Source organism: Elaeis guineensis, chromosome 12 (genome assembly GCF_000442705.2).
Source record: "Elaeis guineensis isolate ETL-2024a chromosome 12, EG11, whole genome shotgun sequence".
Classification (NCBI taxonomy): domain Eukaryota; kingdom Viridiplantae; phylum Streptophyta; class Magnoliopsida; order Arecales; family Arecaceae; genus Elaeis; species Elaeis guineensis.
The window spans coordinates 23,325,080-23,345,092 of NC_026004.2; the positions used below are offsets into that span (position 1 = coordinate 23,325,080).

General features: G+C 38.4%; 1 protein-coding gene across 2 annotated transcripts in view; it reads right to left on the reverse strand.

Moving 5' to 3' along the window:
* The window catches only part of LOC105054668 (kinesin-like protein KIN-UB), a 37,048-nt gene that overhangs the window by 15,032 nt on the left and 2,003 nt on the right, over positions 1-20,013 (reverse strand). For both annotated transcript variants that reach the window (XM_073246930.1, XM_010936240.4), the window contains exons 2-9: positions 17,097-17,197; positions 16,729-16,851; positions 13,786-13,971; positions 13,356-13,577; positions 13,084-13,249; positions 9,594-9,743; positions 2,143-2,231; positions 906-1,109 (exon numbers count right to left, since the gene is read on the reverse strand). In XM_073246930.1, coding sequence (XP_073103031.1) covers positions 906-1,109; positions 2,143-2,231; positions 9,594-9,743; positions 13,084-13,249; positions 13,356-13,577; positions 13,786-13,971; positions 16,729-16,851; positions 17,097-17,197 — 1,241 coding nt within the window. The remainder of the gene's footprint in view (positions 1-905; positions 1,110-2,142; positions 2,232-9,593; positions 9,744-13,083; positions 13,250-13,355; positions 13,578-13,785; positions 13,972-16,728; positions 16,852-17,096; positions 17,198-20,013) is intronic.

Genomic DNA, 20,013 nt, shown 5'->3' on the forward strand with positions numbered 1-20,013 from the left:
TTTTTTTGGGTATCATGTCGGACTGAATTTTAAATCAAAGTATTGCCCGAACCTAATTTTTGAATGATACTAGTTTTAATTGTTCTGGCCCATATTCAACCTATATTGGGACAGGTTTGGGATTGGAACCCCTTAACAAACAAAAAGTTCTAAATCCCGCATTTAGGTTGAATAAACAGGTCAGATTGTTGTCTAACTGACCCACTTGTCTCCACTTATCCTCCCCGGAAGAAAAAGCATCATGGGAGCCCACATATATCAAGCCCTCCACTTATTTGAATCATAAGATACAAACTCAAAAAGTGCATACAGGAAATCTCCATTTCAGCATTACTGCATTCATGGTGGGAATCATAATGTAGAGTTAATGGTTTAGATTTTCCAAAACACAAACAGCCAACTGCAGAAGAGAACCCACATTTAGCATTTATTTTTACAAACATAACTTCAAATGAAAAACAACTGATTCTAAAATAAAATAATAACAAATCCTTAAAGTCTATAACATGTTTGCTGACAAACAAAAACAACCTCAATGAATGATAAGCCTGCAAAAAGTTCAAGAAACTTGAGAAATCAAAAATTCTTGATTAATAAAGAAAAAAGGAAGCAACCAGGAATGTGCATTAAAAAAAAGTGGGTACTTTATGCAGGGTTTGTAGAAAGCAACAAATTTCAGCCACCAAGAATATATTACCTTTCAGCAGAGGGCCAAATCAATAAAGTGTATAGCACAAGAAATCAAAATAATAGCTAAGTGTTGACCAGACAAACAATAATTTGAGATTTGAAACAAAAATTACCTCAAAATTAACTTCTTTTCTGAACTTAAATAATTCAAAATCATTTTCATATGAAATACTTTGCTTAGCAGAGCAGTAAAAACAAAAAAGTCAAAGCCAAACCTCTAGAGAATTCATATAGTTTCTTTCAGCCTCAGCAATACGACTCTGTGCTTCTTCCCTTATTCTCTCAACCTCGTCTTCAAAATCTTTCTGCTGCCTTTCATTTGCTGCAATTAACTTGTCTATCTCAATATCAAGCCTCCTGCATAAGCTTTTGTAATCAAATTCCTCCTTTAATTTCACCATGTTCTCCACCTTCATTGCCTATCAGGGATAATATTCACAAGAGACTGCTTTATCAGTAACAGATGTATAAATGCCGAACAAATATGAAGAAGAATGCAGCATGTGAAACTCATATAGCAGATCATGTTCATAAAAAGATGGTTAGCAAATTATAGTAGGTCCTACAGCTTCAGTCTTGTTATGCATTTCATTTGTAGTTTTGTACGATTAATTTTAGCTGCATTTGAAATTATAAAGTTTGTATTATGTTTATCTTTTTGTTTTTCCCCCCTAACTATGACTGACTTCCACTTTAGCTAGGTTGAAAACTTTCGCATTTGACAATTTCCTATCCATTTTTTTCCGGGTGAGCAAGTGAAGAAACAGCTTAAGAATACTTTAAAGATTATAAAGATAATAATGTGGTCAATATACATGTTCATGTTTACTCATGGATTGCATGCAAAAACCCTTCTAATATTGTAAAACATGAGGCATCTTTAGTTAATTCTTATCTACAGGTGGGATTTATGAATAAGCCTTTAGTGAGAAAATATGAAGCTAAGGGTCAAAACAAAGATGCAGCAGCACATACAACCAGGAAAGTTGAAGTCATATATAGAATTACAGTCATTCGTCAATCCAACTCTAGGTCTAAGCACAAGGATGAATGTGAAAATCTGCTCTAGGGATAAAAGCAGTTCATTGAGTATTGATTATCTGAATGCCATTCCAAAAATATAATATAAACACCATGCTATGCAGGTATGCATTGATAACTCCATTTATTTTAGCAATGAATTTCCTAAACAAGTGACAACAGATGGAAATAACTAGAGAAGATGTAAATGAATAAGGTGATCCAAACTGAAACTTCTTGAACTGTAACATGGAATAAGCATTCAAAGTTGGAAACATTATCAAATCCTCATTGATTTTCATCTTTACAAATATATGGTATAAAATAAACAATTTAGCATGTACTGGAACATAAAAAATTTCAACAACGAGTATGGTAACGATAGAAGTTAAGAAAAAACTTATAAATAACAAAGCAATATAAGAACCATACTCTTTGTCCAAACATTATAGTACTTGCCGTCTCTCCTCGATGGCGCGGAGATGGACCAATTGTCACAACCAGTGAAGTTCTTGCAGTGCCTGTTAATTTTTTACAGTTGTTACACAAACTACCTTGGAGTTATTTTAGCTTCAACTGCAAGCCTAAATTATTTTACATATGGTCAGCTTTATGTAGCAAAGTAAGCAGTGATCAAATTTCAGAATGCTTTATAACAAGCTGTCAAACAACTATTGGAAAAAAGAACTTGCCATGAAGACTGTCTCCAACTGCAGATGCAGGCACAGTATGATATAAGCAATTCCTAAGTGCAGTATAAAACTATAAACAATTTATGTTGTCCTTGTAAAGTTCACATAGTGCTGATTACATCACAAGCAAAAAGGTACTTTTCACAGGAGACTCCATATATTAATGCCTAATTTCTACACTTCTACCTGACCTAAGAACTCCATTTTGAAGCATCATGGACCGCCATGCCAGGCCTTGATGTGTTCAAGCATCCGAAAGAATTGATACTCTAGAACCCCCCAAAACCTGAAGTGCCCAAATAATACAAAACAAATTTATTACAGATTTTAGGCAAAAAACAGGACATATCTCTTTTTTTCCATGGTGTGGTTCCATGACCAAGTTGCCAGCCCCATTAAGCATGTATCATGAGAACTTTTGGTACTGTCATGCTGCACATATCCATCTTTTTTCCAATTATATTTTCAGGTTAGTAATATTGGTCACATTATTTCCTCAAGTATGCTTAAATTTTCCAGTAGATCTATTTTGAAACACCAATATCCATCAGTTCCTTCGAATCAAGTTTTTGATTATCACTTTCACCCTTTAAAGCACTCATAAAATACAAAACCAACTCTATCCATTCCATCCAGCAAAATAATTAGCATTGTAATCCCAGCTTGAAAGCAGAAGCATAAAACCAAAATAAACCAGGAACCTAGAAAAAATAAATCCCTGTTAGATTTCAATTCTAGGCTCTGATACTAGAACTCAAGTGTTGGAGCACATGGTCTGAAACAAATAGAACTTTGTAAAGAACTCTGAACCTATTTGTCAGACAACACATAAAAGTGATGGGAGTGCCATTTGTATTTATTCAAGTGCTTATTGTAAAAGATGCTTTCTCTGCCTAGGTTTAAAAAATAAATAAATAAATAAGAATAAAATGAACAACACAAAAAACATATAATTATTTCGCAATACATGCACACATGTATTTTGTTTTTGTAAACACTTGAATATGTGCAATACATATAACACTTGAATGTGTGTGTGTGTGTGTGTGTAGAGAGACCAAGGGTTCAAACCAGAAGGATCAGTACTGCATTGATGGCTAGCCAGCAAGGTATGATCCTTGATATGGGACAAGTATGCCTTAGTTTGCCTCAGTATGAATAAACAAAAAAAGGACAAAAAAAAAAAAAACATACTGAGCAGTACAAGGCCAGTATACCATGATACAGTGTGATACAATGTATTAAAGCATGTCCAAGCATGGCAACCAAACCATGCACATCCATGTCGTCATGCAGAACGGCCTCGCCAAGGATCCTTGGAGCAGATGACGGAGGATCTCAACAACCTTGACCACTTCATGATCAACCCCTCCATCCGTCCATTACATGTGGGAGGTTCACCTCCTTCTATTACGCATGTTTGTTATAACATTCAAATAAATGGCCATTTATGGTCCCATATTTAACACTATAAATACATGAGGGATCATCGCACAGACTATTAAGTGCGAATCCCATTATGTGCGGGCACTCTCTCTCTAGATTTTAACTTGGTATGACGGTCGGTCATGTAGCCAGCCCAATCCATGTCACTAAAGGCATGTAGCACGGTAGAGAACTAATGATGGAGGCCGTGGTCGGCAATGCCTCGTAAGTAGCGGAGAATGCGGTTAACCTAGGCCCAATCATCCTCCATGGGGGAGTGCATGTGCTGGCACGCGCGGTTCACGGCAAAGGTGACGTTGAGCCGCATGATCATCATGTACTGTAGCGCTCCAACCACGCTACAGTATTCCATGGCGTCAGGTAACACAGCAACAAGAGAAGATGACGAAGATGAGGTGGCCATTAGCGTGGAGACCGATCGAGTTGCTTCCATATTACATTGTCGAAGGAGATCAGTGATGTATTTGGATTGAGAGAGGAAGCAGCCTTCAGGGTGCGGACGTAGTTCGATGCCCAAGAAGTACGAGACCGCACCCAAGTCACGAGCAGCTAACTCACTGCTTAGTGAGTCAATAAGATATTGTATGCCACTGACGTCACTGTCGGTGATGAGTATATCGTCAACATAGATGAGGTTGAAGATGGCCTGCGAAGAATAGTACCTGTAGAAGAGGCTGGTGTCCATCTTTGAACCAACAAAGCCAAGTTCAAGAAACCGAAAACTCAACCTTCTAAATCAAGCCTGGGGGGCCGAAGGCCATACCATGACCTGTGCAGATGGCACAGATGGTGGGGCAGCTCCAGATGTATAAACCCAGATGGTTGTTCCATGTAAACCATCTTATCGAGATGTCCATGCAAGAATGCATTGAACACATTGAGTTAATGGAGAGGCCAGCAAGCAGTGATGACAACCGAGAGTAGTAGATGGATAGAGGTAACTTTGATTACCGGACTAAATATCTCCGCGAAGTCGATGCCAGCTTGCTAGGAAAAATCTTTGACGATAAGTCGGGCTTTGTGGTGCTCGATGGTACCATCAGGGGTGGTATTTGAGTTTGTAAACTCATTTACATCCCACCACGTTCATGTCCGATTGTCGAGGGACAAGGGACCAGATACCATTTTGGAGAAGCACGTCGAACTCGGAGGTCATGGCAGCCCACCAAGGAGCGTGCTTGACTGCCTGAGAAAAGCTGGTCGGCTCCTTTGGAGGTTGGACTGAGGCAGCAAGAACACATGGGCGTCGCATGCCATCCTGGTTTCTCATCACCGTAGGATAAGTGTGGCAAGGCGTCAGCGACGGCGGCAATGATGGCATGGGCGATGAAACGTGGCGACGGCAGCGACATGGACGATGGCCACACTGTGGATCACTATCGCAGCTGCTTCAACCCCAACTTCCAGCCATACCAATGGGGTCGCGGGGCACCACCTCCAAGTGCCTACACCACCATGTAGCACTACCAAGATGGTCACTTTCCTCAAGCGGACACCAGTGCATGATATCCCGACTCGAGAGCAATGCATCACATCATTGCCGACTACCAACAACTTGCAACAATGGCTCCATACCATGGCAACGACCACGTTCAAGTTGGCAATGGTATAGGTTTGACGATCTCTCACCTAGGTTCCACTGTCCTCCCCTCTTCTTCAAAACCTCTTACATGCGCAACATACTTCATGTTCCTCACATTACTCATAACTTGCTCTCAGTTCAACAATTTGCTCGTGATAATAATGTCATTTTTGAGTTTCATCCTTCTTTTCTCATTAAGAATCGGGCTTCGGAGAGGATCCTACTTCACGGGCAAGCTAAAGATGGGCTTTATCAGCTACTTATCTCCAATAAAGGACACTCCCCTGCAACGTTCTTGAGCACTCGAGCTTCTCTAGCTACCTAGCACAATCGTTTGGGACATCCCACTCTTCAACGAGTCCTCACCACCAATAAATTATCCACCACTCAGTCATTTCGTAGCTTTGTTTGTTCTACTTGCCAACAAGCAAAAAGCCAACACCTTCCTCTCTCCTGTACTGACTCTAAGTCTGCTGCACCCCTTGATCTCATCTTCTCCGACGTCTGGAGACCAGCACCAGTTGAGTCAGCTTCTGGAAATAAATACTATGTTATATTTTTGGATGATTTTAGCAAATACATCTAGCTTTTTCCTCTGGCTCGCAAGAGCGACATACTTGATATTTTTGTTCGCTTCCAACACGATATTGAACGTCTTTTCAACCGTAAGATTAAGATTGTTCAATTTGATTAGGGTGAAGAGTACTTCGCTCTCCCGTCATCTTGACAGTGAGGGCATCCACCACCGTCTCTCATGCCCACACTCATGAGCAGAACGAGGTTGTCGAACGCAATCATCGACACCATGTCGAGACTGCTCTTGCCTTAATGGCTGCTGCATCGGTTCCCAAACATTACTGGGACAATGCGATATCCATTGCCTACTTATAAACTGTTCGCCAACTCCACTACTTAACCATCTATCTCCCATGGAGGCTATCTTTGGTTGCTGCCCGAACTACACCATGCTCCACACCTTTGGTTGCGCATGCTACCCGTGGCTACGGCCTTACAACAATCACAAACTCGACTCCCGATCTCAATAGTGCATCTTTTTGGGATACAGTGAAACCATCTAGGCTATCATTACCTTCACATTGCTATTGGGCGTATATATATCATGAGACGTATAATATTTGATAAGTCGTTCCCTTTTGCTAATCATGGATAGGAACACTGTTCCCCAGCTCATGATAGCGTTTAGCTACCTGGAGTAGATATCTTTGGTGCAAGTCCACCTGCTCCTACTACACCAACTGGTGGGCCTTCTGCATAGTGTCACACTACATCAGCTCAGTCTCGCGACATGCCTCCATCCACAGGCGAGTCGTCTATGCATGCTGCACCTATGCAATTTGGCGCTTCCAACAGCTCGCCATTTGAGGACCATGACTCCTCCCCCTCGACCACGAGCCTTGCAGCTGGTGACATTGCGTCCTCCCCCCTGCCGCCGCCACCGGTGCCTTGCCACACTCATCCCATGGTGACAAGAAATTAGGACGGCATGCAACGCCCACATGTTCTTACTGCCTCAGTCCAACCTCCAAAGGAGCCGACCAGCTTTTCTCAGGCAGTCAAGCATGCTCCCTGATGGACTGCCATGGCCTCTGAGTTCAATGCGCTTCTCCAAAATGGTACCTGGTCCCTCTTCCCTCGACGACTGGACATGAACATGGTGGGATGTAAATGGATTTACAAACTCAAATACCATCTCGATGGTATCATCGAGCACCACAAAGTCCAACTTGTCACCAAAGGTTTTTCCCAGTAAGCTGGCATCGACTTCGTGGAGACATTCAGTTCAATAATCAAAGTTACCTCTATCTGCCTGCTTCTCTCGATCATCATCACTGCTTGGTGGTCTCTCCGTCAACTCGACGTGTCCAACGCATTCTTGCACGAACATCTCGATGAGATAGTTTACATGGAGCAGCCACCCAGGTTTACACATCCGCAGCTGCCCCACCATGTGTGCTGTCTACATAGGTCATTGTATGGCCTTCGACAAGCCCCTCAGGCTTGGTTTAGAAGGTTGAATTCTCAACTTCTTAAACTTTACTGGTTCAAAGATGGATACCATCCTCTTTTACAAGTGCTCTTCTTCGCTGACTATCTTCATTCTCATCAACGTTGATGATATACTCATCACCGACAGTGACGTCAGCGGCATACAGCATCTCATTGACTCACTAAGCAATGAGTTCACCGTTCATGACTTAGATACGGCCTCGTACTTCTTGGGCATCGAACTATGCCCTCACCCTGAAAGCTGCTTCCTCTCTCAATTCAAATACATCAGTGACCTCCTTTGACGATGCAATATGGAAGCAGCTCGGCTGATTTCCATGTCAATGGCCACCTCATCTTCATCGTCTTCTCCTGTTGTTGTGTTACCTGATGCCATGAAATACCGTAAAGCGGTCAGAGCGCTACAGTATGTGACGATCACGTGGCCCGACGTCGTCTTTGCCGTGAACCGCATGTGCCAGCACATGTACTCACCCTCGAAGGATGATTGGGCCCAAGTTAAGCGCATTCTCCACTACTTATGAGGCACCGTCGACCACAGCCTCCATCGTTAGTCCTCCATCATGCTACATGCCTTTAGCGACGCAGATTGGACTAGCTACATGACCGATCGATGGTCCACCAGCGGCTACACCATCTTCCTTGGCAGGAATTTGATTTCTTGAAGCTCGAAGAAGCAGTCGACCATCTCGCGATCGAGTATCGAAGCCGAATGCAAGGCCATGGCCAACGCCACTGCCAAAATCATCAGGCTTCAGTCTCTCCTCACCGAGTTGGGTCTCCATACCGCCACCCCCCCTCTTTGGTGTGACAACATCGACGCGACGTAATCCAATGTTTCATGCTTGCACCAAACATATGAAAATAGATTTCCACTTTGTTCAAGAATGCATTGCGACCAAATCTCTACATGTTCACTTCATCTCTACCAAAGATCAGGTGGCTGATATTTTTACCAAGCCACTGTCCAAGCAGCGGTTTACTCTACTCCACTCCACACTCAACGTCAGTGACCCGCCGCTAAGTTTGAGGGGGCATATTAAAGCATATCCAAGTATGGCAACAAAACCATGCACGTCCGCATCATGCATACATACACACATACATGCATACATACCGCCAAGGATCCCTGGAGCAGATGACGGAGGACCTCAACAACCTTGACCACTTCATGGTCAAGTTCTCCATCCGTCCGTTACGTGCGGGAGGTTCACCTCCTTCTGTTATGCATGTTTGTTCATTGTAACATTCAAATCAATGGCCATTTATGGTCCTGTATTTAACACTATAAATACATGAGGGATCATCGCACAGACTATTAAGTGTGAATCCCATTCTGCCCACTCTCTCTCTAGATTTTAACTCGATGTGATACAGTCCTGGTTTGCTAAAACCCAGCACATTCCAGGGTCCCCTATTACAGTCCCGCATCGGTAAGCTACATACCAGCTGATACAGGCCTCTGCAGGTGGTTTTTCAATTGGTAGACATACATAGACACATACATATGGTCATAAACATAGATGTATATCTATAGGTACATAAATGACACATGTTTATCTGTAAATGTTTGTATATGTATGGATGTATTCATATGATGTATGGATGTATTTACATACATGTGTACAGGTATATATAAGGATGTATGCATGTGCGTACATATGCATGTAACCAAAAGCTTCAGCCATCAACTTGGACCAAATTCAGGAGGCTACAAATTTTAGCTTTCATCTATGAGCATAGAAGTTAATAATACTACACATAGCTGATATATAACAATAAGAAACTATACCAGACTATCACTTCAAGTGATGGAGAAATATTGAATAAAAAAATCATAGTTATCTATGGAGGATGGATATGTAAAAATTCAGTCTAGTCTCCTTAAAAATATTTATATTCTCAGCAATATAGAATAGCAGGGTGTCACAAAATTGCATCAAGTTTTCTTGTTTAGGTTCTTAAAAATCATATGTTACAAAGCATAACATGTGGCTTGTAATTTGGGTACAGGATGTAAATGGTGTGAATAAATATAGGTTACTAGCATTAATATGCACAAGCTGTAAAACAAGCAACCATGTAAGCTTTAGAAGTTTTGACCAACATGGCCTCAAAATGCTTCAACATCTCACCTCCAAATGAATCTCTAAGCAATCTTGTCAGCTTTGAATCACGAAAGGGAACATGTGGACTATTTTCAGCAAGTGCATTGATGCATTTTCCTAATGCACTCAGTGATAGATTAATAGATTTTGCCTCTTCCAGCGTGTGTCCCTCACTTCCTGCCAACAAAAACAGCTTTCGAAAATAAACAAATGTACAACCCAAAATATGATTAAGAATATCCACAGCAAATCAGAACGGAACAGCTAACTAATATAGTTTTTAACAGCACTCCAAATACTTAGTTTAACAAGCTGATGAGTGAAGCATGTCCATAAGTGGAACATGAGAATACTCAAGTATTTCCAATACAACTGGTATGCCATAAAATTAATAGGATAAGAATTGATAGTTAATACACATATTTGATATAACTGCAGCAAGCACTATAGACAATTCTCTGAACGGATGGCCATTAGTGACACATTATTACATATCTACAAGATGGGAGAAAGTTGCAATACATCACCAATAAATACATGCAGTCAACAAGTATTGTATGAAGGTCAATGGGTGGCCATAGGTATTAATTCAAAAACATGGAATACTTTCAAAGTTATGTTACAGGGTAAGGGCATCAAAGATAAAGTAAAGAATAATAACTAACAAAGAAGTAAATTTCAGATGAAAATAAAGAGTGCCTTTCCTAATGAATGCTTTAAGGAGGTCTAAATGCAAGCCGCCATACCACAATTTTTTAACCACCACAAAGACTGAAACCTCAATAGAACTTTATATGGTTATGCTAGAAACCATACTAAGTTTACAGGGATTTATAAAGGCTATGCTCTCTTGACATTATATTTTTCAACATTAATACAATTCTTGTGCTCTGTCTACTGTATTCTATATCTGGTGATTGCATATCCATTTCATCTTCAGCATCAATTTCAGAAGAAGGATTCTAGCCCCTTTAAAAGGTCATGAGGCCGCATTCTCTTATCAAGGATTAGTTTCCATAGTTAATTTTTTTATTAGTCATGTTTGATTAGTCGATACAGACAGCTGATAAATTAAGAGAGTTCAGTTTGAAGGTTCATCCCACAAGCAGTATTGCATAGCCTTGTCTACTTGGCATTTCTCTAGAAAAGATTCTAAGTCAATCAGTGGATGCTCCTTGCACTGCAGAATCTTAGATAGTATATGCCCTTCTTGATACCATCAAGAGACCTTCATTTATTTCTTCTTCGACAAATTCTCACTCAAGATCCAAGCCTTTACTAATTCCATGTCCCAGCACTACCTTCTACAACATCCTAGGATATAGCCTCATCTTCTAGAAAAGCAATAAGCAAAATGCCCAAGTCCTAGGATTAACTCTCCACAATGTTTCATGCCTCATAAAACCGATACTGGTTTTAGCATCTGTTCTAATGACTTAGGTGTTAAGCACTTGACTACCTCCTAGAGCTGAGCATGGGCCAGGCTTGGGCATCACAATTTAATAGGTCTGGCCTGAATCCCGACTAAAATGAATAGCATTTAGGCCCGTGGCCAAGCCCACAATCAGATCTACCACCTCCTCTAGTGTATAAATGGAGTAATATATATTGCCAGAAGCTGGTCTTTCAGAAGCAGACAGAGCATCAAAACCTGACCACCACTTCTTTCAAGTCCCTTTATCCACATTCTCCATGTATAAATTTCCTGGCAAATTACAAAAATTCTTCATAAAGGTGAGTGTATTCCTGATCTCCATTCCATCACAACCTATGGGAGGAGCATCGAAATAATATTGTACATTAGTGTAACATTGTTTAACTTGTGATTTTATATATATTACATCAATGCATTATATACAAAATCTGTAAAGTCATAGAAAGGCAGATAATAGAACGAAGAAAAAAAATAAGAAGAAGAAGAAGAATCAAAATTTATAGAAAAATTTGATACCAAAAAGACCAAGAATAGATTAAATTTTCTTGTATAGCCAATGGATAGAAAGGTTTTGCAAAAAGACAAATGGATGTATCCTGTTTTTAACAACTTGGATGAAGGATGATAAGATACCAAAAGCAACAACTTGTATGCATTGAGGAATTTCCTTGAAAAATATTCATTGAGGAAGAAAGAAATAATAGTTGGTAAATTCAAGTTGTTGAAGATATGAATGATAGCAAAGTCATAAGAGTTGGAAGCAATTGTGGCAAGACTACTGGGTTTTGTTAAGATCAGGTTCTGATTTCTTTCAGAACTTTCTAAATACAAAAGAAATGTGAATATTGAAATATGAGTCAACTATAAAGTAGATGAAAGGCGAATAAAAAGCCATACATATAAAGGTCTAGTTTTTGCAATACAAGCCCTTGTATAGCATGTCTAATGAACTAGATATTTTGTTTGGTTATTAAAGAAATTTATGTACTATTTATCAAATTAACTATTATTTTTTATAAGAAAAAAGTGACAAGACTTTAACATACAGATACAAAAATACAAAATTTTGCATCTTGTTTTAACTCTATGAACTCCAACAATAGGCTTGCTAATTTTACTACTCAAGGCTTGTTGTTAATAAGTAATTTAAAAGCCAGAGAGACATAAATGATAGGAAATAGACCATCGCATGATTTAATATGTAATTAGTGTGATCAAGTTTGATCCTGAGTTACAAAGGAATGTATAGTCCATCATACGGATCTAAATCTCGTGATCCTACACTAATCCTAATCCAAGCATGGGATCTGGATTGTTTAGGGCCATTTTGATCCAGATTGTGGATCATAAGATTTTAATAATGATCGTACATCAAGGTTGCAATTAGCCAGTATCAACCCAGACCAAGTTTGAGGAGAAACTTTATGGATAAGCCAATGATGTAGCATTTGAGTGTTGAAAAAAGGACAAGTAAACTATCAAACTATGGTTATGTAGAACAAGAAAGAAGAATGATGTGAATTTTTGATGGTTTCTTGAGAATGAATTGAGCTTACACCAAATATACAAGCATGTCAGGCATGGGTAATATCCTTATCACCCATTAGATTGTTTTTATAGGCATAGCATGGCAAAACTAGAAATAAATAGTACTGGCATGTTTTTTACAGTTCACAACCTAGAATTTTTTCCTAACACCACAAATGATGATCAATTATTTTCCTTGAGTAGCTGAACCATGGATGAGAGAACCAAAATTTGGTCAAGCTATTCACATAGAGTTCAAAAGGTTGAGGCAGCAACTTAGCAGTTTAGGTGACTATGGATCACCATGATTGACCCACTGATAATATAAGTTACAAAGACCTGCTAGCTGGTCAGTTCAGATATAGGTCAAGCTGACTCCAGCCTGTATAATGCATACCTGAACTTTGCCATCTCTGCATAAAATGAGTGAATTTATATTCAAATATAGTTAGATCTAGGATACCCAAATATCTATAAACAAAAAAAGACATAATTGAAAACAGAAAAGAGTATTATCCATCAAGGAACGTTATGTGCAGAACATGTCTTATATACCTGACTTATCTATTCGCTCTGATCCTGCAAGATCAACAACAACAAGCTTGCTTTTCCGAACGATAGGTGGCCTAAGAGAGGAGACAAGGCGGGACGCATTGCCATTCTCAGTAGGTAAACCTGGTTCAGCATCATGCCTTCCCTTTACTGACCTCTTAACATGCACCTGAACCAAAAGAAAGATATACAATTCATTCTACTGGAACAAAGAGGATCCATATTTACCTAGAAATCACAAATAGGAGACTATAAACAAATAACTTATAAGTCACCATAAGGATAGCATGGCTCCGAGATGACTCTGTATTCAATTTTGTGTTTGCAGCAAAGCGGTGAGCTTCTCCTAGTCTTAGAAGTTCCACAAAGCTCCTCTGATCTCTTATCTCTACAATGGTGGCCCCAGGTAGTGAAACATCCCCTGTCTTTGGATCTTCTACAATAGCAATGTTATCATTTCCAGGAACGAGAAGGTCCTGAACAGTTTCCATGTATAGCTGGACAAATCCATAAAGAAAGCAAACATTAACTTGGAGCCAAAAACTCACTTGCTGAACTTAACTTTTAGCAGTCTTGCACTCTTGAGAAGCAATAGTTAAATATCCACTGATATTATTACACAAAATATATATATATATATATAAACAAAAATAGAGCACTATACGATGATACTATGATAGTATATTGTTACAACAGCCTGGGAACCTGCAAGTAGGATACAGATACAGAATCTGTATCAGCAGATATATCTGCAAGAATATCCTCCATTGCACGGACCATAATTCCCCGAGCAGCACTGTCTTCCTCTCCAAGCATTCCAAGAGTGAAAGTCTTCCCCGTACCAGTTTGTCCATAAGCCATAACAGTACCATTATATCCCTCCAGAACACTCTACATGAAGAAATGATGCTTCATCACAAGCTGCAACAAATGAAAAACCCTAGGAAAGCAATGAAAACCAACTAGAAAGGGATGCAGCAGCAATCTAACATGGATCAAAATCATATAACCAAAGCAAGAAACAGAAGCTTAGATGTACAAGCCCTGAATATAGAAATACCGAAAGTGAATGCAAAAAAATAGTCAGACCTATGATAAGGAGGAAATATAAAAAACAAATTTGGTTAATTTTCTTAAATTTGTAAGGTGAAAGAATTTTAATCCAAGCAAGTAAACACGAGAGATGTTCAGCCATTTTTTTAAATATTTCCAGATATCAAAACCATTTAACCACAAGCATCAAGTCATTTCTCATCCATGCATCGGCAGCCTTATGGATAACTGTGTGGACAACGCCTTTGGGTCACGTTTTTGAATCCAAGCCTAATCCACATAACTTCAGTTCAGGCTGTACAGGATTAATTTCAGATTGGTTCCAAATCAGAGATGTGTCTATCCAATTCACTTGCAGCCCTAAGTGGGTATACACATCCAAGTTTTAGAATATCACCGCACAACATTGTAATCTGTTTAATATATTTGCATGTTTGGCACCAAAACTCATACATTACGTCCTTAAGGATAAACTTTGATAATGGATTCAGACTGTAGAGCCTCAATCACATTTAAAGTAGAATGGCAGAAAGCAAACAAAGTATGATAAAAGTGTCTTAGGACTTCAGAAAGTCCGAACCTCATTCAATATTGTTTTCCTATATTTGGATCTGAACTGGATTTTGTCGTTTGCAAAGAAATATGGACTTGTCGGTAGATAGTTCTGGAGAAGATCTAGCATTTCTTATCCAGTATGTGTGTTGATATATGTGACGCAAGCCTATTTATAGAATAGCAGCCTAGTGGTTACCATCAAACCTGTCTTACAAATATGTCATCTCATAAGAAACCAGCAAGGGCAGTTCCAAGCAATTCTTTTCCTGATAATGTCACTAACTGGCCTGAGAGCCATGATTGTTCTTGATGCAGCAAATAAAATGTATGAACCGTAACATGAGCATTTGAGAATGTCATCATAGTTGTGCCCGCTATTCCTATCAGTAAGTGTATTGATGCAGTCCATGGGAATACAACCAGGTGTACCGGCAAAACTTCTCTGATGTCATCAGCATGAGCTCTAGCATCATAAACACAAATTTAAAAAGGTATATGTATAAGGCCCTAACAGATCTTATTATACACCCATATGATCAGGCCCGAAGTCTGAGGGATACAGCTATTGCTCCTTTTTACAAGTTCATTTACAATATCACTGGCAAATCTAATCACCAAAGATGGCCTTTGAGAACATGTTTTATTGAATTTAACTGCTACCAGAATGAAATTACAGAAATATCCTTCTCTTTCTATTTAAATGATAAATATTTGGGCAACTTCACTGAAAATCCCTTATAATATATGTCAAAATGAAGAGAATCCTATCAAATTTTTGACCACCCATGAGATCCTTTAAGACTTTTATATTGTTAATTATATTCATTATAAAATTTCCATAATGTTTCCATATGGATCTCAGGGCTTTTAAGACACATAAAGCAACCATAGCTTGATGAAAAAAATCCCACTTATCAGGATATATTTGTGAGGCGTGGCTTTATCATTGCACTTGAACTCATGATATTTGAAATATCCATCTTGTTATTCATCACTCTCAGACAACTTATTTATTCATAGGGCACTGATTGATAACTTGCCCTTATCGGCATGAACAGTTAAACTCATTCTGCCCAGATAGATCTTGGTTTCCAACAAAAAAGTTGTTAATATTTATTTTGCCTATGACAAAAGAGACTTTGAAGATTCTAACTTTCAAGCAAATCAAGTTATCATGGACTCTCAGGTCCACTGCACGAGGAGAGTTACACAGTGACATTCACCCTTTCAAGACAGCAAGCAGATAAGCAAATGAATATATGAAGAGTTACATTTCCATGTCTATTCTTAAATCTACAAAACAAAAGACTTCAGGAGGTCTCTGCAGTTCGCCATTCAAAATAGAAATTTGAGGGAATAGTCTAACTACAAGGGAGAGGATGACATAAACAGAGTAGTGATTGAACACCCCATAGTATTTTGAGATGAAATTGATAAAATTAGAGAAGATGTTCCTAAAAGCTAACACCCAAAGGGGAATGAAACGAAATAATTACACTATTGGATGTGATCTCTCAATCAAACCCAACGAAACAATATCAAGAAAGTTCTAGTTATAGTTAATTGTTTCGATGAGACAGAACCATATATCTTTATTCATAAAACTCTTGGATTTCAGAAGACAGCTAAACGGAGAGAATTTGATGAAGATCATGGCATAAATTAAGATACCCTCATTGTGGGAGGAGGGATTAGGCTTTTCCTGTGAAATATTAGAGTCAGTATATATGACAGCTTCATAAAGACATGGTGTTAGAGGAAGGTCTTCTGGTTAATAGAGGCATTTATGCAGAGATCAGAAGATTTCCAATTTTTAAATGAAGAAATTCAAATGTTAAACAAATGACAAAAGTGTGTCAGCAGCAAGTCCGAAGCAAAAAATAATGCACAAAACTCCTTAATGAACCTAGAATCAGAAAAAGACCCCAGCATAATTCACACCATAAGGCTTCTATCGGATAACATGAATACATGATTCACCACTATCAAGCATACAGCCCAACAGCCAAAATCAAGCATGAGGATTTGCATCATAAGTACCTCAACAACTGGTTTAGCAACAACTTCATAAACGCGTTTTTGTGAGGCAAATTCCGTGAGAACCTCATCAAACTCATAGGTCTCTGAGTCCCAATTATTTTTGCGGAGCTTTAACCTTTTAAGCTGCAAGATAGCAAACAGACAATAGATTGCAAGATTCCAGCAGCAAGATTCCATACAAAAGTAGCCACAGTGACAAGAAAAAATCAACTAGCTTTGTTTCTACTTCTGTTCATTATCTGAAGTATCGGAATGGGGCTTTTCCAATCTTTCTCAAGAAAAAAAAAAAGGAAAAGAAAAGAAAAAGACATTATCAACTAGCCTTTGATATGGACATGTGAAATAAAAGTAATGAAGATATTCAAAACCTCTGGTTGCAATTCAACACAATCCGCAAAATCAGCATCTGCCACCAACTCCTCTGCATTTCGAGGCCGAAGTCTAACAGCCACTCGAACTCTTCCAGGAACTGCTCAGGATATTAAGAAACAGATCAGTTAATATCAATAAGTAAGCAAGATGAAATATTACCAAAAGCCTGCAGTGAAAGATATAACAATAAGATGATGGCTGCAAAAACTCAAAATTTATTGAATCAATCAATTTGTTTACTAAGGTTCACATATATAAAACATAGAGAGTATCAAATAGGTGACTCAGAGTTCAGGAGCAAGGTGTGCAAGAATGATATTGGATCTAAAAGGGCCATGATGGAGTTGTAATGTGCAAGAAAAGGAATAAGCGATAGTGTATGGTACTTATGCCAGTTAGGCACTGGCAAGGTCTTCTATGAAAAGTCAATTCTCAGCTTATACAGAATTGGAAAGGACAGATGTTTGTGAAATTATTGGAAGCTATCATGGCAAGGTAGCAATTCAATACTCTGCACATACAAGATAGGAAAGAACAAATGTTTGTGAAATTATTGGCACGTACCGTGGTAACGTAGCTATTTTCTTCCAATATTGCTAGAGTATGAGCACTTTAACTGTCCTGTACTAGAGCATGGACATATCTCAAACTAAAAACACAGTTTAACTAATCTCAGAAATCTAGGATCATAATCATCCTACATAGCTTCAGTAATTGCTATTGCATGCATTCCTGAAATCAGCATTTTAAGGACCAACCTCTACCATGTGGTACAAGGAATACTGCATCAACCCAGTGTTGATGCAGCTAACTGCCAGTCATCTGAATTAGGGATTCAAATTTTTACTAAGAGATCTCACTAGAGTAACCCACATAAAAGAAGATTGCTAAAGTTTTAAAATAAGCATATTTTGAAGTTCATCTCCAGCCATGTTAGAAAAGACAATCCAATTTACATCGGTCTAAAAGGAAGCTTCACCAGCATCAACATAATCAGAATTTTCATGTAAAGCCACTTTCACAGCATCAGGCATCAAATCAGCTTTCCAATGCATCTTAAATCAACCTAAATGGAGGTTGGATGAAGAAGTTAGCGGCGCATCATCAAAGACATGTCGGTACTGATGAACTTCTAGAAAATTAAAAAATACCATTCCATGTCCCATAATTTATAGGATGATTTTTTTTTCTTTTATTTTTGTCCACATTTCTGTATTTATTTCATCTAGAAACACATGTTAGATGAATTAGAAGTCTAGTAGGAGTTAGGAATAAATAATTTACTATTTATTTAATATTTAACTCTTTATTTTTTAGGAAAATTATATCCTAGGGGAATTACAAAAGCCTATTGGCTCTAGGAATCTCACCTATAAACAGGCCTTATTTGTGCTCTTTTGATATCAAGGAATTATCAACAAAATTTTGAAATAATTCCTTTTCAATTCCTTGCTGGGAGTGGTTCCTTGCTTGCCATGGTATGAGACCATGATCCCATGTGAGGTAACTGGTGCAGAACAGAAGCTTCAAACATTCCTTAGAGAGCTTGCAGGTGCAAGACTAGAGACCCTCAAGAAGTTGGTGTGAGGCCATCATTAGTTATCCTATTTTCAAGTTTGCTTTCATGAATTCCATACTCTTGTGTGGGCTTGCCTGGTTTGCCTGCATTAGATTTAGTATCACCCTGGTGTAGTACGAGGGCTCAACACACCCATGAGTGTTGTGCCAACTCCAATGTACCATGTATAGTGTACTTGTTAAGGAATTGGTATGAGGTCCAATAATGAAGACTTAAAACATTGCTTAAAGTAATATGTCATAAAACTAGCATCATATAATTATGATTATAGACCAACAGCACAAATAAGCTCATGTTTCATGATAAAGACTACAAGGGGACACGTCACTAAGTGTACAATTTAACAATATATTGTCAGTCTTGTAGGCACACTAGGAATACTATAGAAAGCTTATATATTACTAGTATTTTGCAAAGCTTATATATAAGCCATCTTAATTTCTATTAATTAATCCAATGTGGACCAATGCTTAAAGGACTCCTAACTATGTTTACACACTAATCACATATTGGATATATTGAATACTTACTGTCAAGATTGTACTAACTTCTAGTGGTTAGACCATAGAAAATGTATATATTATAGACTATCTCAGTTTCTATCCAATAGTCCAATGTGGATGGATAACTTTTTCCTAACGATAGTTTATTTCGACCTAAGTACATCCATTCCAGCAGAAAAGGATCGAATTCAACTGGGAGCAAGCCAAAACCAGCCCATATATTTCAGTTTGGCCAGTTCAGGTGAAAGTCAATGAGGTTTCGCTATTTCAGTGAAATTAACCTATGTCGATGAAACCAAGTTTTGACCAACTGTAGAAGAGGTCACACATGGTTCACTAGTTTTTAGAGAATTCAAGTGTTGGATTCATGTAAAAAGCACAGTTAGGTCACTTTTCACTAAAATTCAATTTACCAAAATCATCAGATTTTGACAAACTTGCCGATTTATGAATACAACCACAGTAACTTGAATTGCACAACTTGCATTTCCATTTTCATCTTGGATCTAGCAACACATTGCTAGAGTTTTTTCTTAGAGCATGACTTCACAAAACTTTGTTACGCTAATAATTTTTTCTTCATTGTCAATGCCAGAATTTTTTTTCAATGGCAAACCAGATCACATGATTACCTGAAAGAAAAGGAATTTATTGCATGAACATCAAATATGGAAAAGCATCAAAATTGCCTATTTCTACAAGAAGCTAACAAAAAATAACGAAAATTGGCCAATAAGCAAACCCTTTAACACAAAACTACAGCAATTTGGGTTAGGTTGAAAATTTTTTGAGCAAACATATGCTAGACTGAGCTTGGAGCTACAGATTGGC